The sequence below is a fragment of the Amia ocellicauda genome, chromosome 23 (assembly GCF_036373705.1).
Source record: "Amia ocellicauda isolate fAmiCal2 chromosome 23, fAmiCal2.hap1, whole genome shotgun sequence".
NCBI lineage: Eukaryota > Metazoa > Chordata > Actinopteri > Amiiformes > Amiidae > Amia > Amia ocellicauda.
Genome location: NC_089872.1, coordinates 13,370,557 through 13,398,216, shown reverse-complemented (window position 1 = coordinate 13,398,216; position 27,660 = coordinate 13,370,557). Strand labels below are relative to the sequence as shown.

At 40.8% G+C, this 27,660-nt stretch overlaps 2 protein-coding genes across 5 annotated transcripts in view; both read right to left on the bottom strand.

Moving 5' to 3' along the window:
- The window catches only part of LOC136718761 (ubiquitin carboxyl-terminal hydrolase 34), a 28,307-nt gene extending 25,938 nt beyond the window's left edge, over positions 1-2,369 (bottom strand). For both annotated transcript variants that reach the window (XM_066696490.1, XM_066696491.1), the window contains exon 1: positions 2,307-2,369. The gene's annotated coding sequence lies outside the window, so the exon portion shown is untranslated. The remainder of the gene's footprint in view (positions 1-2,306) is intronic.
- Positions 2,370-13,691: 11,322 nt separating this feature from the next.
- Positions 13,692-27,660, bottom strand: part of usp34 (ubiquitin specific peptidase 34) — a 44,990-nt gene continuing 31,021 nt past the window's right edge. For 2 of the 3 annotated variants that reach the window (XM_066697049.1, XM_066697050.1), the window contains 35 exons: positions 27,435-27,491; positions 27,267-27,344; positions 26,820-26,914; positions 26,473-26,645; positions 26,078-26,228; positions 25,772-25,850; positions 25,454-25,507; positions 25,259-25,354; positions 25,116-25,180; positions 24,906-24,981; positions 24,603-24,650; positions 24,179-24,244; positions 23,702-23,782; positions 23,438-23,523; positions 23,000-23,168; positions 22,813-22,887; positions 22,422-22,573; positions 22,270-22,318; positions 22,078-22,182; positions 21,940-21,984; positions 21,437-21,541; positions 21,189-21,336; positions 20,361-20,995; positions 20,097-20,254; positions 19,364-19,442; positions 18,905-19,031; positions 18,485-18,592; positions 18,209-18,313; positions 17,991-18,115; positions 17,480-17,603; positions 17,197-17,276; positions 16,702-16,842; positions 16,457-16,603; positions 16,037-16,193; positions 13,692-15,928 (listed from right to left, as the gene is read on the bottom strand). In XM_066697049.1, coding sequence (XP_066553146.1) covers positions 15,318-15,928; positions 16,037-16,193; positions 16,457-16,603; positions 16,702-16,842; positions 17,197-17,276; positions 17,480-17,603; positions 17,991-18,115; positions 18,209-18,313; positions 18,485-18,592; positions 18,905-19,031; positions 19,364-19,442; positions 20,097-20,254; positions 20,361-20,995; positions 21,189-21,336; positions 21,437-21,541; positions 21,940-21,984; positions 22,078-22,182; positions 22,270-22,318; positions 22,422-22,573; positions 22,813-22,887; positions 23,000-23,168; positions 23,438-23,523; positions 23,702-23,782; positions 24,179-24,244; positions 24,603-24,650; positions 24,906-24,981; positions 25,116-25,180; positions 25,259-25,354; positions 25,454-25,507; positions 25,772-25,850; positions 26,078-26,228; positions 26,473-26,645; positions 26,820-26,914; positions 27,267-27,344; positions 27,435-27,491 — 4,650 coding nt within the window. In that variant the 3' untranslated portion in view covers positions 13,692-15,317. Of the gene's footprint in view, positions 15,929-16,036; positions 16,194-16,456; positions 16,604-16,701; positions 16,843-17,196; positions 17,277-17,479; positions 17,604-17,990; positions 18,116-18,208; positions 18,314-18,484; positions 18,593-18,904; positions 19,032-19,363; positions 19,443-20,096; positions 20,255-20,360; positions 20,996-21,188; positions 21,337-21,436; positions 21,542-21,939; positions 21,985-22,077; positions 22,183-22,269; positions 22,319-22,421; positions 22,574-22,812; positions 22,888-22,987; positions 23,169-23,437; positions 23,524-23,701; positions 23,783-24,178; positions 24,245-24,602; positions 24,651-24,905; positions 24,982-25,115; positions 25,181-25,258; positions 25,355-25,453; positions 25,508-25,771; positions 25,851-26,077; positions 26,229-26,472; positions 26,646-26,819; positions 26,915-27,266; positions 27,345-27,434; positions 27,492-27,660 lie in introns of all 3 variants that reach the window. The other variant, XM_066697048.1, reaches the window with a different exon arrangement.

The following is a 27,660-nucleotide window of genomic DNA, read 5'->3' as shown; positions in this document are numbered from 1 at the left end:
ATCAACAAGGCATTTTCGCCCACAGGACTGCCGCATACTGGATGTTTTTCCCTTTTCACACCATTCTTTGTAAACCCTAGAAATGGTTGTGCGTGAAAATCCCAGTAACTGAGCAGATTGTGAAATACTCAGACCGGCCCTGGCAACAAAAACCATGCCACGCTCAAAATTGCTTAAATCACCTTTCTTTCCCATTCAGACATTCAGTTTGGAGTTCAGGAGATTGTCTTGACCAGGACCACACCCCTAAATGCATTGAAGCAACTGCCATGTGATTGGTTGGTTAGATAATTGCATTAATGAGAAATTGAACAGGTGTTCCTAATAATCCTTTAGGTGAGTGTATATCTGTGTGTGTGTATATATGTGGCCTGAGAGTGAGAACAACCTCTCACAAGGCACTGTGGTTGCAGGTGTTGACAGGTACTTATGGGCAATGTGTGCAAGCAGGACATGTGCTCCTTATCTTGTTGACCACCACTGCAGTGGACACTGGTCCATGTCAATTTTGGGCTTTAATCTGTAGCGGGCCAGACATTTGTCTATGGACTCTTCAACATCTGAATCTGACTCACAAGAAGAAATAACCAAGCAAGAAGACCGACATCCTGCTCTTCTTTACTGGCTGTTTTCCTGTTGTGTCTGCAGATGGTTGTTGCACTAGGCCTCTCTTCCTTTACCAAGTTGCTTATTGAGGGAAGGGAGAATAGTTTGCTTTTGCAAAGCAATCTCTGCAATCCCTCTGTCTCGCCACATTGTTTTAATCATGTCAATCGCTGCTGGTAAGATCAAAGTCTCAGCAATGACGTGTTGTTTCATTGCCATTACCACATAATAGCTCACCTCAAAAGATGCTCGCAGTGCCTTCTCGTTAACTGTAATAGCCTTCCTAAAGAGCACTTTTCATTTTATAAAAAGGCAAGCAAAGTTTCCTGTGATTCCCATAGACTAGCCTATTACAGTTATTTCAGTCACTTTACTTTGCTATAGTTGCCATACCATAGGAACAAACAAAATGTACACTACATGCTTTAGTTTGGCTTTTTTTGATTAATCACTCTCAGAAATATTGTTGTAAATAAAGAGGGATGACATTATTTTAAATGAGTTTCTTACAGCTCTACCACAACAATATCACACTACAAATGTAGAAAAGGTGCATCTGATAATGTATTGATTTTTCTCTCTCTTTTTTTTTGTTTACCCCTTGAGAAGCATAGACAGACTGCTGCCAAAACAATTTTCGGGGGGATTTTTTATATTTCCTTATATGAACTAAGTTATTAGATTTTAAAATATTTACATTTGTTGCTCTTAAATACTTGGATTACCAAGAACTTCTAAAAAATGAACCAACCAACATTAAACCAAAGCAATGGTTATTTGCTTTCATGCTTGAATGCAGAAACTATCTATGATTATTTTGGTTGTCAATGAAAGATTATATACACACATTTAACCTTAAAACCAAAACCAAATTCATTTACAAACGTTTTAAATAGCCCTTCAGTACAATCAGCCCTATTAAACCATCAACAGCAACAGCAAACACAATGACATACCAGTGAAACTGCATGTAATTCACAACAGCTGAAACAAGAAGTGGAAATGGTTGGTGCCAGAATAAATATAATTTCAAAATGGCATTTATAAATATTAAGATTTCACATGTCAGATTCAATTTGATACTAGGTCAGTGTTTGCGAAATGCTCAGAATCTTTTGGTTAAAAAAAACAACAGATTTGTTATTTTATTACAATTAAAATTAATTGTTATGTTTTACATTATTTCACAGTGAGTAAAACAAAGATACAGTAAAGTGCCAATCAAGCAAAATATTAAAAATCTAACTTGACCACAGGCATGTTCACCTTAATTGTAAACTAAAAACTGTAGATCAAACCTTCTGCACAATAGGGTTCTTGCTTTGTTACAATCCAATGGATCATTCAGAAGAGAGGGGCCTCCTCTCAAAACATTGCTTTAAAAGACTGCAAACCATAACTGCTATGAAACGGATTAAGGGACCTTTTCAGAACGGTATATTCACAGAACATGACTGTTTAAAACAAACTATCAAATCCCTACAAACAGCAGGGTTTGTAAGAAGGTGAAATCCGCTACAAACCCCATATATGATTTAACGAAAACAATACCGAGCACCTACTCCACGCAATACACGCCTTAATCTAAAGCAATACAATACGTAAATAAAACAAATGCACTGAGAGAGATGTACGTACAGCTCTGGAGCGGCACAAGCTTGAGAAACGAAGCCGTTTTTCACAGTCGGTATTTTACTCACGCAGCGCTTGGCAGGCGATGTGCGTCTGTTCAGTCCCGCCGCTGCTGTCCTGATCGTCCGAAAACACTTCCGGGCACGTGACGCGGGGTGCCGAAACACTGCCACGTGACAGCGAACGAGCCCTGTTGCGTCACGTGTCACAAGCGCCTGACTGTCCACGAGGCGGCACACTCGAAAACCGAATGCGTGACGTCACTCTGTGTTGCCAGAGGTTTGCGAGGTCACTGCGATTGTGAGGGTGAGCTGTGTATATATAAACGTCCTCTCCCTTTCAACTGCTTTTATTTTCAGCAAGCTTAGCATGTGTACATATTTGTACGAACATAAAAAGATTCAACAACTAAGACATAAACCGGACAAGTTTCACAGACACGTGACTAACAGAAGTGGAATAAAAAGTTAAAATCAAAAGCTGCATTAAGTCCTGCAGTGCATCTCCTCCTCATGGACTGACCCAGATGTGCCAGTTCTTGCTGTGAGATGTTACCCCACTGTTAAGGCACTTGCAAGTTCCCGGACATTTCTTGGGGGGAACGGCCCTAGCCCTCACCCTCCGATCCAACAGGTCCCAGACGTGCTCAATTGCTGGCCATGGCAGAACACTGACATTCCTGTCTTGCAGGAAATCACGTCCAGCGCAGGTGGATTTGTGTCCATAGGCGACGTTTTTGCCAGTGATGTCTGGTAAGGACCTGCCTTACAACAGGCCTACAAGCCCTCAGTCCAGCCTCTCTCAGCCTAGTGCGCACAGTCTGAGCACTGATGGAGGGATTGTGCGTTCCTGGTGTGACTCGGGCAGTTTTTGATGCCGTCCTGTACCTGTCCCGCAGGTGTGATATTGGGAAGTACCGATCCTGTGCAGGGGTTGTTACACTTGGTCTGCCACTGCGAGGACGATCAGCTGTCCTTCCTGTCTCCCTGTAGTGCTGTCTTAGGCGTCTCACAGTACGGACATTGCAATGTATTGCCCTGGCCACATCTGCAGTGCTCATGGCTCCTTGCAGCATGCCTAAGGCACGTTCACGCAGATGAGCAGGGACCCTGGGCATCTTTCTTCTGGTGTTTTTCAGAGTCAGTAGAAAGGTCTCTTTAGTGTCCTAAGTTTTTATAACTGTGACCTTAATTGCCTACCGTCTGTAAGCTGTCAGTGTCTTAATGACTGTCCCACAGGTGCATGTTCCTTAATTGTTTATTGTTCATTGAACAAGCATGGAAAACATTGTTTAAACCCTTTACAATAAAGATCTGTAAAGTTATTAGGATTTTTTAAAAATTATCTTTAAAATACAGTGTCCTGAAAAAGGGACATTTCTTTTCTTGCTAAGTATATATATAGGTAGACTCGTTAGTTTATTCTTAAATAGCCTAGTTTGTCAGTATCAGTGAAATCAACTAAATTCTGATATATTTTAAACCACTCCACATCTTGTATGAAACTATATTGGAAGAATATGTGTAAATTTCTACATTGTTTATTGTATCACACAGATCCTAAATCATTAAATGAATCACAGTTTTGGCAAAATATTGATAAGCACAAGCCTGGATTCAATATTATGTTTGTTATCCTGATAACATGACCATCGCATTAGCACTCGGCCACAGAAATCTACTAGAAATACAGGAACAGACGTCCGAGATTATCAATGGCTGCTATGACTGCAGCTGCCAGATGATGTCACTGTTGAGTAAATGTATCGAGCGCTTCAGAAGGCCTCGACGCAAATGTTTCAATTGTCTCTGTTTCGGAAAACGTCGTTCTGCCGATCAGTACCATTTGGGCGCTTGATCGTCAGGAACAAAAACACCCCTGTTATTTGGTTTTGTAAATCCACGGTAAGGAAATACAGCAGGAGTCCTCTCCACTGTGCTGTAGTCCCTCAGGATCACTGTATTATAGTCAGTAGCGCTAACGTCCATGCATGAGCTCAAACACAACAGTCTTTACCACTACTTCAATATGTACTTTACTTTCGATGTCAAAACAGGTGAAAATAAAACCCTGTAGCACTAACTGAAGCGGCCCCTCACACCCCTCTCCCTGTCCCTGTCTCTCTAACCCTTTCCCGCTCTAGTTCTACCTCTCGTTCCCACAAAATCCCGCAAAATCTCGCGGCTCTCTGACTCCATCCCTCACCTTCTCTCACCTGCAGCGAACAAAATCAATGAAACATTTCAAAACAATATTTCATTTACTTAGCCGTCAGGAGCCAATAAGAAAACCCTATTCTATTTATGATTGACGGGCTCCAAATTTACATGACACCTTGGAAAAATAAAATGGCAATCAAGTCCCTAAAAAACATAATTACACATTCAAAGAAACATAATTAACAAGAATAAAACGAAACACCATTGGATGTGACATATTATTCAGGCAAGTACTCTCATTCACAAGAATAAAAAGCAATTATTTTGAAAAGATTGACAACAACAAAAGATACAAACATGTTACGTTGGTTTCTTTGCATGTGCTGTGCCATAACCTAGTTGTGCAAGACTCTGTATTTACTCTTATTTACCGATCCCTTGACCATTTCGACCATAGGCCGCCGCCCCGGGCAGAGTGAGACTTGCACTTGGCCTGCTGTCGGTTGATTTTATTAGCACCTTTTAAAATCACAGATCAGTTGAATACCACTCCATGTTTGATATGCAAGACTAACCTCCGAATGCAATCAGCAAGGTGTCGTGCCAGGGCATCCAGATCCAGTAAGGTGGTCTAAGATACAAATAAACAGTCTCACACAGAGGATTCATTCCCTGCATGACCTTCCAAATAGTGGATTACGAAGTGGATTTTCAATTGTAAAGTCATTGATGAACAAAACAAACACAGAGAAAAATACCTGACTACACATGAATATTGTCAATCAGCTTGCACAGCAGCCAGAAATACTCTTTGCATCCCGTTCGCAGTACTGGCTCTTCCTCATAATCCTCCACCTGTTGACAATAAATTCCACATGTGGTGATCTCACCTTTTAAAAATAATGTGGGAGACTCCAGTGCAGCCCACTATAATACAGAGCAGGTTTGTGTCAAATACAGCGACAGTGAATGCTGCCAATTCCCCAGGCCTCAGGCAGGACATCTCACACTGTGATAGTTGGCGTTGAGATAAACTCCAAATTTAACTATCTTTACATGTCTGAATTGTTAGGATAATCATACAACTGGGGTGGCTAACCCTGGTCCTGGAGAGCCACAATCCTGCAGGATTTCCTGGTCTCTCTGAATTACCAATCATTGGATACCTTGAACACAGGGACAGGTTGCCTAATAAAGACACACAATTGGTTCAATTAAGAACTTAACGATCAAGATGGAACAAAAGCTGAAGACTGTGGACAGTCAGGGAAGCAACAGCATCATGACCTCCTGATGTTGATATGAAGTTTTCCACATTGCATAATGCTGCTGCAAAGTAATTCTCCATTTGTTATCCTGGATCAAAGATCGCTTGTGAACTCCTATAAGGAAACTTAAATAAGACAACTTTGAACTGTTGAGATTGTCTAAACAAATCCCAATATAGATAGTCCAAGTAACAATGTTTGAAGAGTTTCTGATGTAATCTGTTTAACTTTACCATCGTCACTATGTACACCTCCAATCTCAGATTTTATAAGTAGCTTAAAAAAATAAACAGTCAGAAAATCATGTGACTAAGATATGTGCTGGACGTCAGCCTCGAAAAATAATGACTTGGAGAGGATCTGCAAAGAGGAGTGGGACAAAATCCCTCCTGAGATGTGTGCAAACCTGGTGGCCAACTACAAGAAACGTCTGACCTCTGTGATTGCCAACAAGGGTTTTGCCACCAAGTACTAAGTCGAAGGGGTCAAATACTTATTTCCCTCATTAACATGCAAATCAATGTATAACTTTTTTGAAATGCGTTTTTCTGGATTTTGTTGTTGTTATTCTGTCTCTCACTGTTAAAATACACCTACCATTAAAATTATAGACTGATCATTTCTTTGTCAGTGGGCAAACGTACAAAATCAGCAGGGGATCAAATACTTCCCCCCCCCACTGTATACACATACATATATACACATACAGACACATATAAACACACATATATACACATACAGACACATATAAACACACATATATACACATACAGACACATATAAACACACACATATATATATATATATATATATACACTCACCTAAAGGATTATTAGGAACACCATACTAATACTGTGTTTGACCCCCTTTCGCCTTCAGAATTGCCTTAATTCTACGTGGCATTGATTCAACAAGGTGCTGAAAGCATTCTTTAGAAATGTTGGCCCATATTGATAGGATAGCATCTTGCAGTTGATGGAGATTTGTGGGATGCACATCCAGGGCACGAAGCTCCCGTTCCACCACATCCCAAAGATGCTCTATTGGGTTGAGATCTGGTGACTGTGGGGGCCAGTTTAGTACAGTGAACTCATTGTCATGTTCAAGAAACCAATTTGAAATGATTCGACCTTTGTGACATGGTGCATTATCCTGCTGGAAGTAGCCATCAGAGGATGGGTACATGGTGGTCATAAAGGGATGGACATGGTCAGAAACAATGCTCAGGTAGGCCGTGGCATTTAAACGATGCCCAATTGGCACTAAGGGGCCTAAAGTGTGCCAAGAAAACATCCCCCACACCATTACACCACCACCACCAGCCTGCACAGTGGTAACAAGGCATGATGGATCCATGTTCTCATTCTGTTTACGCCAAATTCTGACTCTACCATCTGAATGTCTCAACAGAAATCGAGACTCATCAGACCAGGCAACATTTTTCCAGTCTTCAACTGTCCAATTTTGGTGAGCTTGTGCAAATTGTAGCCTCTTTTTCCTATTTGTAGTGGAGATGAGTGGTACCCGGTGGGGTCTTCTGCTGTTGCAGCCCATCCGCCTCAAGGTTGTACGTGTTGTGGCTTCACAAATGCTTTGCTGCATACCTCGGTTGTAACGAGTGGTTATTTCAGTCAAAGTTGCTCTTCTATCAGCTTGAATCAGTTGGCCCATTCTCCTCTGACCTCTAGCATCAACAAGGCATTTTCGCCCACAGGACTGCCGCATACTGGATGTTTTTCCCTTTTCACACCATTCTTTGTAAACCCTAGAAATGGTTGTGCGTGAAAATCCCAGTAACTGAACAGATTGTGAAATACTCAGACCGGCCCGTCTGGCACCAACAACCATGCCACGCTCAAAATTGCTTAAATCACCTTTCTTTCCCATTCAGACATTCAGTTTGGAGTTCAGGAGATTGTCTTGACCAGGACCACACCCCTAAATGCATTGAAGCAACTGCCATGTGATTGGTTGGTTAGATAATTGCATTAATGAGAAATTGAACAGGTGTTCCTATTAATCCTTTAGGTGAGTGTATATATATATATATATATATATATATATATATATATATATATATATATATACATACATATATACTAGGGCTGGGGGAATTGACGCGTTAATCTTTGCGATTAATTTGAAATGTTTAACGCATTACAAAAAATAACCTCTGTTTTAATGACTTTAATGACACAATGTCCAGAAAAAGAGCTGCTTTGTCCCCTGATAATGTAAACCGACTGGTCTGTCTCAGTTGCTGGCTTCATGTAAAACAGTAGACAAAATCTGGGGGTGAAAACAAGCGCCGCGTCTGCCGGAGTCCAGAGCTGAGACCCGACCTGAGAGCAGCGCGGCTGCGGGTTTGCTTTGTGTTAAAAACAGAGACAGAAACACTAGAGCCACCCAGCCTGAGAGGACAGGACTTTGTCTGTTTTATTATCTGTGCTTTACATGATTGGAAACAGCGCAATAAATACACGTTTCTGTTAGAGATACTAGAAGAGCTGGACGTGTAGAGACATTATATTCACACAAGCATGTTTCCATGCGCGACAATAATACTACATAGCGAATATGTATTGATATTATTATCGTCATCATTTGTGCTGCTATATATGTATTTGACTCCCTTAATGTATTACTTACTACAGATTTGTAACTGCAAACGATACTTTTTGCCGTATTGTTTATAATGTACTTATCAGACGTCCTTAACCCGGGCAAGTTGCACACGTTTCAGGATTAATCATCCGGATACAATATAGCAGCTTTAATTGAACTAAAGTGCGCGTCTCAGTCATGGCGTTTATGGACGCATTTATTAAACCTGTCCTTAATGTTTTAGAGTGAAACCCAGATCTGCTTATTTATTTATTCATTCATTTATCTTGTAAATGGACACGTTAACTGAATCGTGTTCCTTCACGATGACTGTCTCTGGATTGTCCTGCACACATTCACTCACACAGCCTGGACACCAGCTGGCATACAGTATTAATACCATTATTATCCTTCAGTTTATTGTAACTAGTCTGTGAATCACAGTGTTTAATGCACTCGGATATTAGAAACATAAGAACATAAGAAAGTTTACAAACGAGAGGGGGCCATTCACCCCATCGTGCTCGTTTGGTGTCTATTAATATCTAAGTGATCCAAGGATCCTATCCTGTCTATTTTTAAATGTTCCCAAACTTTCAGCTTCAACCACATCACTGGGGAGTTTGTTCAGATTGTGACAACTCTCTGTGTGAAGAAGTGTCTCCTGTTTTCCGTCTTGAATGCCTTGAAGCCCAATTTCCATTTGTGTCCCCGGGTCCGTGTGTCCCTGCTGATCTGGAAAAGCTCCTCTGGTTTGATGTGGTCGATGCCTTTCATGATTTTGAAGACTTGGATCAAGTCCCCACATAGTCTCCTCTGTTCCAGGGTGAAAAGGTTCAGGTCCTCAGTCTCTCAGTAGGACTTTCCCTTCAGACCTGGAATAAGTCTGGTTGCTCTCCTCTGAACTGCCTCTAGAGCAGCGATATCTTTCTGGAAGTGTGGAGCCCAGAACGGTCCACAGTATCCAGATGAGCTCTAACTATTGCATTGTACAGTCTGAACATCACTGCCCTTGTTCTCAACTCTACACTTTTGACAATATACCCTAACATTCTGTTTGCCTTTTTTATTGCTTCCCCACATTGTCTGGATGGAGAAAGTGAGGAGTCCACGTAGACCTAGATCCTAGATCTTTCTCATGCGTTATTTCATCTAGTTCTGTTCCTCCCATAGTGTAATTATAGTGGACATTTTTGTTACCTGCGTGTATTACCTTGCACTTGTCTACATTGAATTTCATCTGCCAGGTGTCGGCCCACAACTGAATATTATCTAAGTCCCTTTGAATACCCTGTGCTGCTGAGATTGTATCTGCTGAGCCACCTATTTTAGTATCATCTGCAAATTTGACAAGTTTGCTAACTATCCCAGAGTCCAGATCATTCATATAGATTAGAAAAAGCAAAGGCCCTAATACTGATCCCTGTGGAACTCCACTAACAACCTCACTGCAGTTAGAAGTGACTCCTCTAATCGACACCCTCTGTTTCCTGTACATCAACCAGTTCATAATCCATCTACTTACATTACCCTGAATACCTACAGCTTGCAATTTGAGGATCAGTCTTTGGTGTGGAACCTTATCAAAAGCTTTTTGGAAATCTAAGTATATCATATCATATGCTTTCACATGATCTACAGCTGCAGTTGCATGTTCAAATTTTTTAAATAAATTACTAAGACATGATCTGCCTCATCTAAACCCATGTTGACTATCTCCAAGAATATGGTTTTCATTAAGATGGTCCTCTATTTTCTGTCTAATCATTTTTTCCAACATTTTACATTTATATTTTACATTTGTTTGTTTTTAATTCTGCTAGTCCCTGTAGTACCTCCTCCTCATTTATCCTGATCTCTCTTTGGGTTTGACGGGACTGGTTGTTAACCTGTGGCATGTTATAGTTTTTTCTTTTGTGAAAACCTCTGTGAAATACTCATTTAGACCATTTGCCACATCTTGTTCGTTTTCCAAGATACTTCAATTTTTGCCCTTTATCTGTTTCACCTCCTCCTTTATTGACCGCTTGCTCTTGTAATATTGAAAAAAACTCTTTGCATTAGTTTTAGCTCCAAGAGCTATGTTTCTTTCTATTTCCCTCTTTGTTTTCCTGATCCCTTTCTTAAGATCTCTTTGCAGCTCAACATATTCTATGTATTTTGTTTCATCTCCATCCCTTTTGTATGCGCTATACAACATTTTCTTCCTCTTTATATTTTTTTGCATACCTCTATTAAACAATTTTGGCCAGTGTTTTTTGTTCCTCAATTTGCTAAGTTTTGGTAAAAAGCCTCAAGTAGTATATTCTTAAAATATACCCATCCATTTTCAACTGACTCTGTATCCAGTGTGCTCCAGTCTACCTCTTCTAAGTGCCATCTCATACCTTCAAGGTTTGCTTTTCTAAAATTGTAGACCATTGTTTTAGACTTGGACCTTGTTTTTTGAAAGAATGCCTCAAAGCTAACCATATTGTGATCACAATTTGCCATTACTGTCCCCCTGACTCTATCTTGGTCATTTGAAAAGATCAAGTCAATACATGCACTCTCTCTGGTTGGTTCCCTGATAAACTGAGTTAGAAAGCAGTCATTTACCATCTCAACCATTTCTATTTCTGCTTCTGTAGTCCCCACTGGGCTTTCCCAGTCTATGTTTGGGAAATTTAAATCCCCCATTATAACAGCCACATTCTTCCTACATGCAGTCCTGATTACACTGTACAATGCAGCATCTTTCTGAATATCTGAGTTTGGTGGCCTGTAACACACTCCTACCGCTAATCCTCCACATCTCTTGTTCAAAAGTTTCACCCACAAAGATTCTGTTCCATTACTGGGATCTAATACAAGTTCTTCTGCCTCAATGTCATTTTTCACATATAATGCTACCCCACCCCCTCTTTGATGTTGCCAGTCTCTCCTAAACTGTGTGTATCCTTCCAACTTGTATTCATCCCCATCATTTTCTGTAAGCCATGTTTCTGTCACTCCTACAACATCATAGTCACACGCCAGCACTGTGGCTTCCAGGTCTAACATATTTTTCCTTATACTCCTGGCATTGAGGTACAAACATTTCAGGACTTTCCTACTGGCAGTTTCCCTTGGTTTTCTTTCCTTAGTGGAACATCTCCCATTGTCAGAGCTCCCTGCCCCTCTGGTTCCTAGTTTAAATGATTCTCAATTTCACTGCACATAAGCTCTCCCAATGCATTAGCCCCCCTTCTGTTTAGATGTAGACTGTCCGGTTTGTCCCATCTATCCCAGAAGAAAGACCAATGCTCCATAAACCTAAACCCCTCTTCCCTACACCAAGCTTTCAACCACGTGTTAAACTTTCTAATCTCTGCCTGTCTTCCTGGCCTGGCACGTGGTACCGGAAGTATTTCAGAGAAAACTACCGTGGAGGTTCTGCTCTTTAGTTTTGTTCCTAACTCTTTAAATTTGTCTTGCAGAACCTCTGTCCTACCTTTTCCTACGTCATTGGTTCCAATGTGGACCATGACCAGTGGATTCCCCCCCGGCTTTGGCCAGTACAGTAGCCCGTCTACTAGTTTCTACAACCTGAGCACCAGGCAGGCAAGATACCATGCGGGTCTCCTTGTCACTAGAACATACTGTGTGATCTACACCTCTAAGAACTGAGTCTCCTACTATAACTACCTCCTTCTTCTGGGGAGGAGTGGGCACCATGGTGCTCTGGTGCTCAACTGCCCCCCATCACCCTCTGAGCTGTCACTGTCAAACTCGGTGTCCAGCAGTTGGAACCTGTTGGGCAATTCAAGCTCTTGGGGTGTCTCTAGGGGTTGTGCACGCCCTTTTCTGGGGATACGACCTACTGTAACCCAGCAGTTCTCTACACTGTCCTGCTCTAAGGTCTCAACTCTCCTAGGTTTTGGCGTGCACACCATCTCTCTCATGGGCTGATTGACCAATTCTTCTATATCCCTAATACAGCGCGGATCGACAAGCTGGGCCTCAAGATCACGAACCTTGATCTCTAGGATTTCAACCTGCCGACAACGTTCACAAATGAAGCCTTCTTGGATGAGTTCATCCAGGAAGGCAATCATTCTGCAAACCTGACACTGTAGTGGCCACATGCTTCTAAATGTTACTTTTTTTCGGTTGTTTCTTTATACTTCTCTTGGTTCCTGCTGCTAGTCAACTGCCTAACTTTTGTCAGCGAGAAACAGCACAGCTCTTTCTCAACAGCTGCTTTAAGTAGCTTTTGTCTACCTACCCCCAATTCACACCTAACTGGCCCCACCTGCAACAGAATTCCTGCTAGTCCTAGACAGAAACTCCCTTCTACAACCTGTTTACTTTCACCAACTCAGCAGCTGAACTGAATTGACTTCAATTTAGGCAAACTACAGACAATTCTAACGTCAATTTAAGGCAAACTTAAAACAAAATGAGCAATGCTAAGACTATTCTGAAACTAGTCAAACAACAAGATGGCTACCTCTCACCTGTACTCTCCTGTCTCTCTGTGGCAACTTGTAAATACTTCTGTATTAACTGTATCAGCCATTGTCTCTGTACGTGGATTTCACTCCATGCTGCTAATAAACTTGTAATTTCTTTGTGATCGCACTGGCACTTTAGATTATATTTTCTGACACAATGTGTCTGATGTCCTCCTGTGTCTCCAGTCAAACACACTCCTCCGCTCTGATAGTGACTCGTGTCCTCAGTGGACGGATGTTACGGCGCGTCCAGCAGCAGCCAGTTAACTGGCTCTAAACACGGCGCGTCCGGACGCTCCGCTGGTGGAAACGGGGCATAAGCTAATCCAGTCTTTTTGATAACCTTGATGGTTTTAATATTCAACTTGCACTTAAACACTTTGTTTATAATGTTGCTGCATTCAATATATTTGATGGGAATGACTACTCTGTAGTTCTGAGGAGAGTCTGTTTACATTCACAAGATTAAAGTCATTAAAAATATGATTTAAAATAGACTTCCTTTGTGTTGACTAATTTAATTAAGTGATTCTACCTTTAAATATTGATGATTGCAAACTTGGGGAAAAAATGTGATTAATTGCGATTAATTGTGCAATTAATTAGTTAATTTTTTTAATCGATTACCAGCCCTAATATATTCACATACATATATACACACACACACGTTTAACCTTAACCAAATTAAATTTACAACCGTTTTAAATAGCCTTTTAGTACAATTAGTCCTATTAAACCATCAGGAGTAACAGCTAACACAAAGACATACCAGTGAAACTGCATGTAATTCACAACAGCTGAAACAAGATGTGGAAATGGTTGGTGCCAGAATAAATATCTTTAAGTGCCGATTTGAAATTATATTAAGATTTAACATGTCAGGTTCAATTTGGTACTATTAACAGGTCAGTGAAGTGCGCAGAATATTTTGTTTAAAAAACAGAATGTCAATTTTTAAATCTTATTTTATTACAATTAAAATTAATTGTTATGTTTTACATTATTTCACAGTGAGTAAAACAAAGATACAGTAAAGTGCCAATCAAGCAAAATATTAAAAATCTAACTTGACCACAGGCATGTTCACCTTAATTGTAAACTAAAAACTGTAGATCAAACCTTCTGCACAATAGGGTTCTTGCTTTGTTACAATCCAATGGATCATTCAGAAGAGAGGGGCCTCCTCTCAAAACATTGCTTTAAAAGACTGCAAACCATAACTGCTATGAAACGGATTAAAGGACCTTTTCAGAACGGTATATTCACAGAACATGACGGTTTAAAACAAACTATCAAATCCCTACAAACAGCAGGGTTTGTAAGGTGAATAAATAATTCCCAAGGCACTCCTGTTCATGCCTATTGGAACAACAAAATATAATTAAAATAATACTAAACAAAAGAGAAAAGCATTTCAGATCGAAATAACTTTTCCAGGAAGTTATTATACGGATGCTTGCCAAAATGGAGTCTTTCAGTAAGTCAGTGCAGTTGGTATAGAAAAATCTCCACTTTAGATATTAGTGACAATGACCTGAACATGCCAAGAACTGTTAGGGACAGATTCAATGTGACAGTTTAAACTGAGGAACTATGCACACGGGTAAGCTGGTATGACTGTTGACCGTTCAGAGTGGGACTCAGAACTGATCAGGAACCAAACGTTGGTGAACAGGCTTCCTGCATAAAATCAAACTGAACATGCATTCGACTGTTCATTTAATACAAAATTACAAATAAATCACAAAGTGCTTATCTTCTGAACCTTTGTGAAACAAACGCAAATAAAACAAATCTATCAAAAACGTTTTGTTTTTTGGTTCATAATTATTAATATTTTTTATTAACAGTGTTATTCTAAATGAAAATAAATCAAATAGAAAACAGGAAATGCAAATATGACAATATAATATGGAATGTATTTCAGTAAATAAAATAAAGCTCAAATTGTTACATCAAGTGTGCTTTATTTCATCCACAGGAATCCTGTCAAATAAAGCACCATATATATTTATATATACTGCCAGGCCACATTTAGAAAGGATTCTTAACAGAATCAAGTTTCTTGTGGTTGTTTAATATACAAGTAAACTTAGTTTGGATATAACCACAGAAATATGAGGCGTTGACCTCCTTAGTAAAGTACAAAACTGGCACAGAGGACAACATATTATACACAGTAAAAATGCAATAAATTTAAATTACATACAGAAAAGAGAGAAGACTAAAATTCTGTAAACCTTCCCCCGTTACAGCAACCTTGAACAAAATCACTTCAAAGAACTCTGAAATAAGTAAAAATGAAAAATGTTTTGCCCTTTGAGAAAATGTGCTATAGCTGCAATTTTCTTTTTCTTATTAAATAGATCCAAGGCTCTGCATTTTTCCAGCCCCAGATACTTCAAGCATATGAATCTATTGCCATTCAAGCAGGAAAAAAAGATCACTTGACAAACTAAAGCACAGAGCAACTGATCAAACAGCCAGAAGTGAACAGAAAAATAGAAGTGTACAAACAGCATTAAAAAAAAGAAAAGAAAAACAATTTAAAAGCAGACATGCTAGAAATACTGTCAAGATGAGGGCCGGCTCCCTTTCAAAGACAGTTTTGTGACCACACTGATAGTGGACTCCACGGTCCTGCACAAAGTGTCTAAAATATCATGCTGCTGCATGAAGTTCAACAGTCCTCTGGAATGGGCGCAGCTGGCCGTCAGACTGGCCTCCGGGTCCTGCAGCGGGAACCCCTGATTCTCACAGCCCCGCAGGTCGGCAATGTCGTGTAAACCAGCGAAGGCGGAAGTGGAGGGGAACTCGGCGTCCTCTTCAGCCACACTGGAAGTCTTTGAGCCCTGGAGCTCCTCCTTCACATCTTTACATTCCTCAGTCTTACTCTCGACCTCGGCCGGCTCCTCCGACGGCCTGCTGCAGAACAGTGCGTCTTCCGACACCGAGGAGGACGACTCCATCTTGTCCTCCTTGACGGAGCTGTTTTCGGGCGTGGGCGGGTCCTGCTCGGTTCCCGGGTCTATGACGGAGGAGTCTCTGGTCTCGGTGTCGGACGTGCTGGTTGGAGTCAGGGCCTCCCTTGGTTCTGACTTCAGGTCCCCTGCACAGCTCTCAATGGCGTGATCTTCGTCGCTGCTCACACGCCGCCTCTTCACTGGGGTGGCCCCCTCGTCGTCTGCAGGAAACACAAGAGCGATAACAGAGTCAGTGAGAGTGCGGAGGCCTCTGAACAATGTTTCAGTGCAGTTCATGCACGGATACACGTGTAGGATGTCGACTCTACCTTTTGATTTCCTCTCTTTGGCCTCCAGTTCCAGAGTGCTCCTCTGCTGGAGACAGGCTCTGCACTTGGTGAGCAGGTCTTGCAGCGCAGGGATCAGGGCGGGATCCAGCTGCTTCGGGGTGTGAACAGAGAGCATCAGGATGAAGGCCCTCAGGTCCTGTAAAGGAAACAAAAGCTTGGATTTCCAGTGATGTGAAATGTGAACTCAATCTATAGATTACATGCAGCAGTTAAATGCTGAAAATGAGTGATGCAAAATACACTAAATCTGTAGTGAAGAATGGAAATCTCACTGGATTCAAAAATGTTCATTCATATTAGTACTGAATGGAACGTATGTAACGGAAAGCCAGTTTGAAGTCAAACAGCTTCTTAAGTTAGACAGAAGTGCCCCCTAATGGAAGAAGTCTGCAAACTCACTGCGTTGAGGATGCCACTGGTTTTGCAGAGCTCCAGTCTTTGGCTCGTGAGTTCGGGCTCCAGATTGTGGTACTCATTGATCAGATTGGTGACTAGAATGTTGATCAGATTTGCGCAGCTAGAGCCCGACAAGACTTGACTTTGCACCTGCAGGAAAAACACAAATGAAGACTGAGCAAGAACAATTATTACCCTCAAAATGTAGCTCTACGTGTCTTCATCACATGGTCAAATGCTTCCCTTACCTTGAGAAGGAAGCAGGTCAAGAAGGAGTAGACCATGTTGTTGTTGAGAAAGGTCCTCTCATCCATTAGGATGCACTTTATGTACTCGGCAAAAGCTGGGTCTTCACACAGAAGCTTGACACAGTTCTTTGCCATGGCAGACTACAGAAAGGACAAGCCAAGCAGTAATAGGGGTTTAGAAATGTAACATCACAAGTGATCAATACAACTGAAATACAGACCAAAATAAAGATCCCAGACAACACAGATCAGTCAGCACAGCAATTGAATCTTCATTCCTTGAGTGCCAGCCTGACAAATACACCAGCTATGCAGGATCTACAAGTCCCAGGGTGTAATGCCCATTCCCTGATAATCTTGACAACAAGAGTTTTTATTTCCATGTTTTGGTTTTATTTTTAAACATCAGTAAATGAGGTGAACAATTATGACTATGACCTGTTAATAGTTAGGGCATTATCAAGTTATAGGTCTTTGCAAAAACAACGACAATACCTGTGATTGGCAAAGCTCTGTCCAAAGCTTGGGTAACAATGCCAAGTGTAAGGGTAAACCTTCATATGCAATCAGGACACCTGAGAACAGAGAAACAGGGATGCCAAAGCTGTGTGTGCTGAACTGTCATACTCCCAAATTGGAAATAAGGGGTGCAAGTAAGATCTGTTTAGGATATTACAGCTACAGTATGCTTGCAGTTTCTTAAATACAACAAAACAACGTTTGGTATTATGCATCAAGACTTTCTCTGAATACTTATTTGTACACCGAAATGACTTACTTAGTTTGACAAGAGTCTCTGTAAACTTTTCACAGTTGATAGCTACTCGGCACAGAAGATGGATAAACTGATGGTAGGACAGAAAGTAATCCAGCAGCATACGATCATAAACCTCGTCTTTTCCCTGAAAGAAATGCACACAGAAATGCAACAATTAGAAATAGTTTGTGAAACCAATAAAAAATGAACTCAGAAAGGAATGTCAGCAACTCTTGAGCAGGATATTGAGAAACTTAAATCAACCTTGGGGGAAAACTGCCAGCTTGGGATAAACTTCATAGCTGACACAGCACAGATGACAATTTGAGAGGCAAAGACGAGGTTTACAAGAGCAGATTTTATTTATTGAATATAGATAGTTAAAGCTGCTGGAAAGGATCAGAAAGCAAATGAGATGCTACCACAGATCTTCACTCGGGGCATCACGGGCTCAATACTATAAAGATAAATATTCCTTTGCATCAAACACAACAGACAAGTTCTTTGTTTCAAGTATCCTATTCACGCAAACCTTGCTGGTCTCAACCATGGAGGGAAGGAGACACATGTTGAGCTCTGGCCGAGGTGGGCGAATGTTATTCTTCCCTCCCATCAGCTTTATGTTCTCCCGGCAAGGAAAGTACGGACCGAAAGACACTGCAAAACCAATGACAATACAAAACACCGGTCAATCTGTCTGCAGAGAAAAGACGTGTCCGTTATCGAATAATTACAAGGAGAAGAACTTACTTGGGATGTTACTATGATGGTAAGTGCAATGGTTGTGTTGTAGAAATGGTACCAGTGTGTGCAGAAAATCATGGGGACTCAGGAGAACAAGCTCCTTTAAAACATCTGGAAGACAAAAGGTTATTTCAAAATAAAAAATAAGATTAAACATGACATCAGAAACTAGCGGGACATTCATTAGCTACCATAAAAACAGAAAAAGGGTTTTAGGTTAAATCAAGCAAAATAAATCTCAACTATCTGTTGCTGTAAACCACAGCAGCACAGCTCTGTTACCTATACAAGCGTTGCGCAGCTCTGGGGGGCTGTAGGAGTTCAGCAGGGTGAGCAGCTTGTGGGCAAATTCGATCCTTTCTTGCCACTGGATCAGAGCCTGTTTGACATCTGTTAAAAAGACAAAACAAACAAACATAAATGGGCTGAAAATGAAATTGCCTAATTCTCCCTTACTGATGTAGTGTGTTGTTTTCAAACCACATTTAATGTTGTCCCTTATCCTAATTTGCCACATCATAAAAATAGCTTTTGATCATTCGATTTGGACTGAAAACAGGTCACATCCACTGCCTTTCCTCAGAAGCTTAAGCTGCTGTCCCCTAGACCTCAGATCAGCCACAACCAATGGCTAAAATGTCCAGTTCCACAGCTCCCAGTAGAGAACACGTCATACAGAAGTGAAGACGGTAGAAAATACACCTTTTCTCTGCAAATAGGGCCGTGTGGCCTTGAGAACCGACAGGAAGATGGACAGCAGCTCCACCAGGTCTCCAGTGACGTGGCAGGCAGTCGCCTCGTGGTACATCATGTGCAGCGTGTTGAAGGACTACATGGGACAGAGGAGAGGTGTGTTCAATTTACAATCCACATGGATTTTATACATGTCTATCAAATTACCCCTACAATTTATATACATTTTTGATATCATGCTATACTCCTCACTGGCACACAAATGTTTTTACTGATGGATATTCAATCAAACTTATTTTTTATCTGCAGATGTGTTTTGTTTTGCTAGCCAGACAACTATCCAACACATTCAGTATAATCCACACTGCAACCCTAGATTCCTTCTCGCGTTGTTAAAATACTGTAACATCCACAGCTCATTATTCTACTTTGAGTACAAACACACTATCTTATAAATGCAGCTCTTACTTCTGTCATTAGAATTAGCCCTCTGTTGAAGACAACAAGCAGCCGGTCCTCATCATTTTCCAGCAGAACTCGAAAGGCACTATATAAAAAGGGTCAAGAGACACATGCATCACATTGAAATGCTCTTTGAACCAACATCAATTAAACATTATTCATTATTATTCACTTCAAATCTTTAACTTCCAACTCTTGCCTATACTTGTGTCAATGTGACTTGTTCAGATGGAATGGACTGCATTCAATCTATTTCCTAAAAGTAGATATGATTTCAGCTTTGACTTTCTGACTAATTTTCCAGGTAGTGTTTTTGGCCTGATAATCAACCAAGACTAAAAAAGCAATTGCCTTTATGTTCAATTTTGCTTTGTTTGCACGGGCCTTATATGGAGTTGTTTTTCACCAAACGTCGTGTATAAAAATACCTGTTGAATTATGGTCTAAATTCAGAGGTAGGGAGACACACTAGAGGAATGCCCTCTGTGCATGCCCTGGCTCTCTTAGGGGCTTTGTAATTAACCACCGATTTCTAAGAAAAATACTTCCACAGAAAGGACACTCAGTTCTAGTTTTCTATTAAGCAGTTGACTAAGTGTTACCAGATGGATCAAACTGACTCCGAAACTGAAACTTGACACAGCAGAATTGCGTTGGCTTCATTAACCCACAAGGCCTGCCCCAGCCCTCGGGCGTCTCTTTCACTAGGACTTGTAGTGTTGCCCAAAATAAACTGCACCTGATGAGAGTGGTCCAACAGGAGCGGCCATCCAGACAGCGCAGGTAGCAACTAATTGTTGTTTTCTTGAACTGTTTGATATCATCCAACTCCTCCTCCCTCATATCAGGCCTCTGAGCCACAAACAGCTGCATCAGATTGAAGAGCTCCTCCACGGCCTGCAAGGACAACACAGACTTTTTAGGGGTAACCCTGACATTTAGGCGCTCCTATACCGAGTCTTCTAGACACACAGAACATTAGAGAGAGGGAGAGAGGTTTTACCCCCGGGTACTGGCTGGCGTGTGGCGTTAGGTTCTTAAACGCCCACTGGATGTTCTGATGGGAGGCCAGCTGGCGAGTGAAGGCAGGCGACTGCTCGCAGCACATGCGCAGGATGCCGTAGTAGGCCGGCAGCATACCCCTGTTGAACAGCACCACGTCCTGGTCGTCGTGGTCAGCCAGGATGTAATTAAAGGCTATGTTCTTGGTCACTACAGGGTTCTGGACGATGAGGCGGACATTCTCAGGGCAATCCACGCACACGTTGTACCAGAAGGAGAGCAGGGCCTGCTTGTTGTGATTTGTTGCGATCGCAGGCTCGGACAGCTTGGGCTGGAAGAGGTTCCACAGGTCCATGAAGCAGTTGGAGAACATGAGCTTCTCCGTCTTGGAGATCAGACAGTAGGTCATGAAGCTGAAGTACTGCACCAGCTTGGTGGTGCCGTGTACAGCGGCGTCCACGTAGAGTTTGGCCCGGGACAGCAGCCCCAGCAGCACGTTGTAGACCTGGTGCAGCACCACCGTGGTGTCGGGGCTGAGGGGCAGGTCTCGCGTGGGGATGTGCAGGGAGCGGGTGGAGCGGAACATCTGACGGAAAGAGTTGCTGGGAATCAACGACACCAGGAGATAGGCAGCGGCTGTAAGAACAAACAATTGATTATCAACTTAACAAATGAACCACATTTCCTATCTTTAAGTTCTAAATGTTATACATTAATAAATACATTGTTGTTGGTTTATTAAATAAAAATTAAAACATTACAGTTGTCCATTCACGGACTCCCTCTCCTACAATGCTAGGCAGTCCCACGCTGCGGAATCAGTACGTACAAGTTCGCACTCGAGGGTAATTGTGGGCCAGCAGGAACCGTTCGACCCAGTTCTCCATGTTCTGAAGCACCCAGCTGTGTGCCAGCTTGTTGCGAGGGGTTTGCACGGCCAGCCAGTCCAAACACTGAGAAGGATTGTACTCGATGACCTGAAACAAGACAAAGAGGTGGACTCCAGAGCTGTGCAAGAGAGATTTCAGATTCTGATTCAACATGTATTATTCTATAACATTTAATTGAACAACGTACCTCCCAGATCCGCTGCAGAATGTAAGAGGCGAAGGAGGGCATTCCAGGCGGCCCCCCAGCAAACTCCATCAGCATGGTGAGCAGTTTGAAGAAAGGGTTTGCAGCCTGAGAAACGAGTGTAGAGGTTAACACACACATACTCACTAAATACCACAACACTAACACACATTGTGCTTGCAACTTGTTTCACTCAGAACTATGAAACACCTTAATTAAGCAAGAATAAAATGGACCCGTCCTTCACCTTTTATAGAAAAGCACATAGATAAGAAATACTTCTTGATAATAAAACATACATGAGAAGCCACACCAGGCCAGATTCATGACATTCAAATCCAGGAGAGAATAGCAACAGGTGAACCACATTATTATTATAATGGGGAAATGGGTTTGTGATTTTTTTGTAGACTGACACTGGTCTGAACTGATTCCTAGCCAATGCAAAACCATGAGAAAAATCACTTTATTTAACACTCATGGAGAGAATTTTATTTCACACCTACCTCAGGGGTGAGCTTCGCTATGGATGTGAAAAGCATAGAAACAATCTAAAAATAAAATAAAAAAATTAGTTGAGACAATATTTGAAGGCGAAGTACAGAAAATAAAGGCAGCTGGAATACTGGTGCATTCAAACTTACATGTTCGGCGAGTCGGTTATTATAGCGACACAGACTGAAGATGAGGTTGCAGGTTTGCCTGATGTTGATGCCGTCTCTTATGTGTTGAAATAAGAACGGAAATCCCTGCAACACAACGTCCCAGATTAGAAAGAGTTACAAATACAAACCCAAGACAAGACAACTGGAAGTCTGGAAGATCAGGATTCATACCTTTCCACCGGTGAGAGCCGCCATATCGTTCTGAGACAGTGTTAAATGTCTGTAGAAGGAAGAAAAATGTTAATTAGTAAAGTAGTTACAACTCCTAATGGACCCGGCCCAGTTTATAGAGACCAATGCTCAGTTCCAGAACCAAGGCTCACCTCTCAGATCGAGACTGCTCCACAAGCAGGGCGATCAGAGCGATCATCTTCTCCAGTGCGGCGGGTCTGTACTTCTCCTCTGCCAGAGACAGGATGTCCTCCTCTTCGTCCTCCTCTTCTCCCTCCTCTTCAGAGAGTACCTCCACCTGGGGCTGAGGAGGCAGGTCAGATCAGTGAATGCCACTGGGAAGCATCACATGTTTTCAAAGCGGCTACATCTCATCTTGCTCTGACCTCTAAGTTGTATTTAATGTGTGTAAATATACATGTATACACACTTTTTTTTCCTCTCTTCTTCTTCTGAAACATATGGCTTTATGAAGAATTTCTCATACAATTTAATTCCTTTGACCTGTATGAGAACATTATGTCTTAAGACAGCAGTACTTACATTTTCAGGTCCCTTCGTCCCCATGTAGAAATGCACCATTATCGAGATGGCTTGCAATGAGAGAAGAAACTGACTCTGTTGGAAACAAAAGAAAGAGGAGAGAGCAAATGAGCCACTTGGTGTACAGTTAGAGAAATTCAAAGTCTCTGTTGTGGTTTGACAGAAGGTGTCTTACAATGCTACTTACTTCCTCCTCTCCCATCTTCGCAAACTCATAGAGGAAGGCAAAGTATTCGGTCAGGTGTTTGCTGTGAGGTTTCACACCGTGCTCCATGATGGACAGCAGGGTCTTCACAAAGCGAGTGACACAGGACCGGCTCCCAATGTCCTCCACCGGCCCGTCCATGTCATCAGACCTGCAGGAGAGAGAGCACATTGGGATCAGACATTACATTCCTGGTCACACACGCAGCTCGGCAGAGTGAATAAACAAAGCTTTAAAAATTAAATTTGAAAATGTCTACTGCTTTCAGGTGTTGAATTATTTAAAAGCTATCATGAAGTTATGATCACACATATTCAAACAGCTAAATTTCCAAGATTCGTTTCTTCCATTAACATTTAATAAAAATAAACACACAAAATATACCATACAAAATCCAATCAAAGCAAAGCCAATCCATACCCGTCCTCCATCCCGGGCTGCAGGTAGAGATGTGCATGCACTGGTCTCAGTCTCTGAATCACATGAATGCATAAACGCTGGAACATCTGAAATGAGGAACACCATGACATCGCATACAATCAGTCCAGAGCATTCTTAAAATGACTGTAAAGATTTCAAAAATACTTTTTGAAATGAATATGTACTAAAGAATCTACATATTCATCTTTTCCAACAACTAAAGACAAATACTGGGCTAACGTGTATTTATTTTTTAAGTATTACCTGCCGTACGATCTGATTGGGGCACTTAATTAGGATCTGCATGGGCCACCAGTTGTCATCAGCCATACGATCCAAAAACCACTGGGAATAAAAGCATATGCATTGAAATCATTGAGAAAAATATAGATTTGTGATCATTACATCTAAAGAGGTCTGATTTTGTTCTAGACTGTCCTACTTAACACACATTTATCGGCCACTGAGAAATTGTGCTTTACTTTGAGGAGACCAAGATAACCAAGCCAAGGGAGTAGTGTGGCAGGCCGAATCCCAAAATAAGCTATCCACAATTATCAGACATTCTTATGGTTGCATTTTCCCTCGTTACTTTGACATCTAAATAGCCTCTTACAGTGGAAAAATGTCATGTTTTAAGTGAGTCATATATAATGGAAAGAATGCCAATTTTGATATCTCCTTAAAGATTGTAGTGTTCAGTAAGCACTTGAAAAGATGTTACGTCAAACTGACATTTACCTCACAAGCTGCCTGGCTGTTGTTGAACTGTTTTGTTAAGAGTTCAATCCACTGCAACATGGTGGGCTGGGAAGAAACATACAATTATATACACACACAAACACACAAAATAACTAATTTAAACTTTAAACTTTTTATTGCACTGCAGTAATGTCACACTGACTTGTTGAGTAACCATTCATAGCTCACAAGGAAGCAAAAAAGGGAAAAACAAAGCATTTTGTGCTACTAAAGCCGATTTTAAAACAAAAGTAAAAATTAACAAAGCTATTTAGAACGCAAGAATGCGTCCTGAAAAACAGCTGAAAAGGAGACCTTGATTGCATTACTGTAAAAAGCTGTATGTAATATAAACATGATATGTAATTATACGGGATCTTTAAAATGCATGCTGTTAAGTTGACCACATACTGAAGTAACTTACCTTTTCCTTAGAATGAATAAACGTCTCTAGGACAAAAGATGTACTAAGCTGTAAATGAAAAAGAGGAAAAAAAAAATACGTTAAGCATTCAGGGTCTTCCAAGGTGAAGTTATATTAGTTTGAATTATATAAACACCTTCTCTCAACCTGTCTGTCTTTCCAATAATTATACTATTTGCTGAAGAACTTAAGCAAAACATGATAATCAATAGATGACTTTCATAGTTATTAAACAGCAGTTAAATGTTAAAAATTAAAATGACAAAACCTCATATCCAATTCAACTCGGATGACGTTTCTCACCTTGGCAGTCATCAGGGATATAGCTTTTGGATCTGGTAATGTACTGGGAATGCTGCTGCACAGCTGCCACATGAACCTAATCAGAATGATCAACAGTGAGTTTATACAGCATATCGTAAATTAAGTTATCATCAATAATATTTTCAATCTGCTGAGTTCAGCTGATGTTAAAGCAACCAAGTTAAAAATAAAGAGCATAATTTTGCTTACCCAAAATAAGTGTGCTCAAAAATGTTCTTATCCTGTAGAAACTGCATATTATCATGCCAAATCCACTGAAAGAGATTAAGAGATTGTTTAGAAAAAAACAACGTGAGAATCTATTATAAAATAGTTCTATTACACACACGTACCTCGAGTAAGTCTGGAGAAACATCAAATTTAAAATCTTTTCCATTTTCTTCCTCCGGCTCCACCCTTTTGTAGAACAACATGTAGGCACTGTGGGTCTAAGTATATAATACATAGATTAAAAATGGTGGGATAATGCCTAATAAAAAATATATCGATATAAAAATAATAAAAAACAAATCAGAAGTGTACACTACCTTTTCAAAGGAAAAGTCCATAAATTTATCAGTAACTGAATCATACGTCTTTGTCTGCAAATAAAACAAATTACAGATACAATGAACAGTGAAGTAACATGACAAATGTCTCATTAATTGATTTCAAATTAATCTTTTGAATATCCCAAAATTCTGCTTTATGATTAGTAAGTTAGTATTTGTAGCAAACAATAAAACATTTACATTTACTCATATTGTTCATCAAAACACCCACAACTACCCATATGTATAGATGGTATTGTACAATTACATGCATTTAACACAATCAATAAAAACTAAGTGAAAATGCAAACTTACAGTCATTTCACCTCCGAAGCACTCCGAGGCCAGCTGCGCTGAGTCAAATGGTTTTACTTCAGCATCATTGAAGAGATACCTTCAAAAATCAAGACAGCAGATAAACTTTATTGTGTGCTTTAAAGCAAATGGAAAAATATAAACTTGAGACAAGAAATAGAGAAAATATGTAAAGCATAAAGGATTTTCTACCCTACCTAAACTAACTTTAAGTGATAGACCACTGCTATAGTGGTCTTATAAAACTAACCCATAAAGTGTTAAATCCACCCGACGCAGTTCCCCATTTGTCCGGTCTGTTCTTACCACTTGTTGTTCTTGTAGGCGTGCGGGTTGACAATGTCTCTGATGAAGCTGTAGTAATGGCCTCCATCTGCTGTCCCAGTGTGGACGGTCACCCCAATCAGGTCGTACTCGTAGCTTTCTGCTGGTTTCACCTCCCCATCGTCCCTGAAGCCTGGAGACAGAAGCAGGAGAAAGTAATGATATTAAATCAATTTGGAATCATAGTGATGTCATTTTATTTGAAAATATGACCCAACTAACACAATTAAAAACCATTTTTACAAGACAGATCCAATTAGTATAGAATACCAGAAGTGAATTCATGTTAAGAAAAGATTAGGCATTACAGCGTGATACAGTGACCGTGACACAAAGCCGCAGTTATCCAGGGCGGCTGCAAAACGAGGCACACTCACCCTCTTTCCTGTCGCTCTTGCCCATGAGGAAGTCCTCCGTGTAGGGTGTCATGTCGAGACGCAGAGGGAAGGAGAAGTGAGTGTTGACTTTCTCCTTCATCATCGTCACCATGTTGAAGGTGTACCTCATTGTGTTAAAGCTTAAGATCCGAGGGAGTTTTTTAAAACAGGCCCTGCGAAAGCAAAAACCAAGAGACCGCTGTAACTGACGTGTGGCTGTGGCTGGCATGGGAAAGTCCCCCAACTAAATCAGATATTTCAGCAGAACATCAGTCAACTTCAATCAACATCTGTAACACATCTGGAAACGTGGGACTTATTCTGAGGGTGTTATCTATGGGTCTCACCTCTTCTCTGCTCGCACTTTCTTGCCACATTGAGAACAAGTGTACATATTGTCCCCCTCCAGTGTATCTTTGATGGTAACTTCATCTAGCGATTCCTACGAAAACATAAGTTAGCTTTTATAAATGTTTCAGGGAATCACTGCCAAAATGTATATTTTTTCAATGTCTATTGCAATTAGCATTTATTCTGAACTCATTCTTATTGTTTCAGGCCTGTTATTCTCAACTTCATGAAATCTTTAAACAGCATGAAACACTGGGCTACAGAAACACTTCAAAATCAAATTAATAAGAAATGGGCACTGAACATTTTATGAGCTAAATCCACCCAATGGAAAATAAATCTGACGCAATGCTGCAGAATTTAAATGCCTTACTTATTTACAACAAAAAAACAAGTTCATTATTTTCAGCGCTGCGAACTGAAGAATTTCTGTGATGACTCACATAGATGTTCTTCATATCGGCAACCTGGCATCGAACAGTGTAGAATTCCTCCGCAGTCTGGCTCACGTGCTCACAGTCCTGCATCAACAATGCTTTGAGTTAAAAACCTCGAGTCCTTTCTCAATAACATGAGGAAAGTTCACTGCAGTGCTAAATAATTAGACTTACCAATGATACCACATTGTTGGTAATAACCCCTCCAAATAATGTCTTCACTGTGTTTTTCTGAAAGAAATAAACATTTACCCATAAGAAGCAAAGCAGATACTCAAAGCCGTGATAACTTGGACACAAACTGACTTTTCCTTAAATGGTGTGAAGATCTAGTTGATGTATGAAGACAGCGCAAAATCAAGCTTGGCTCTAATTCTAATTGTGGAGGTTTTAACATATC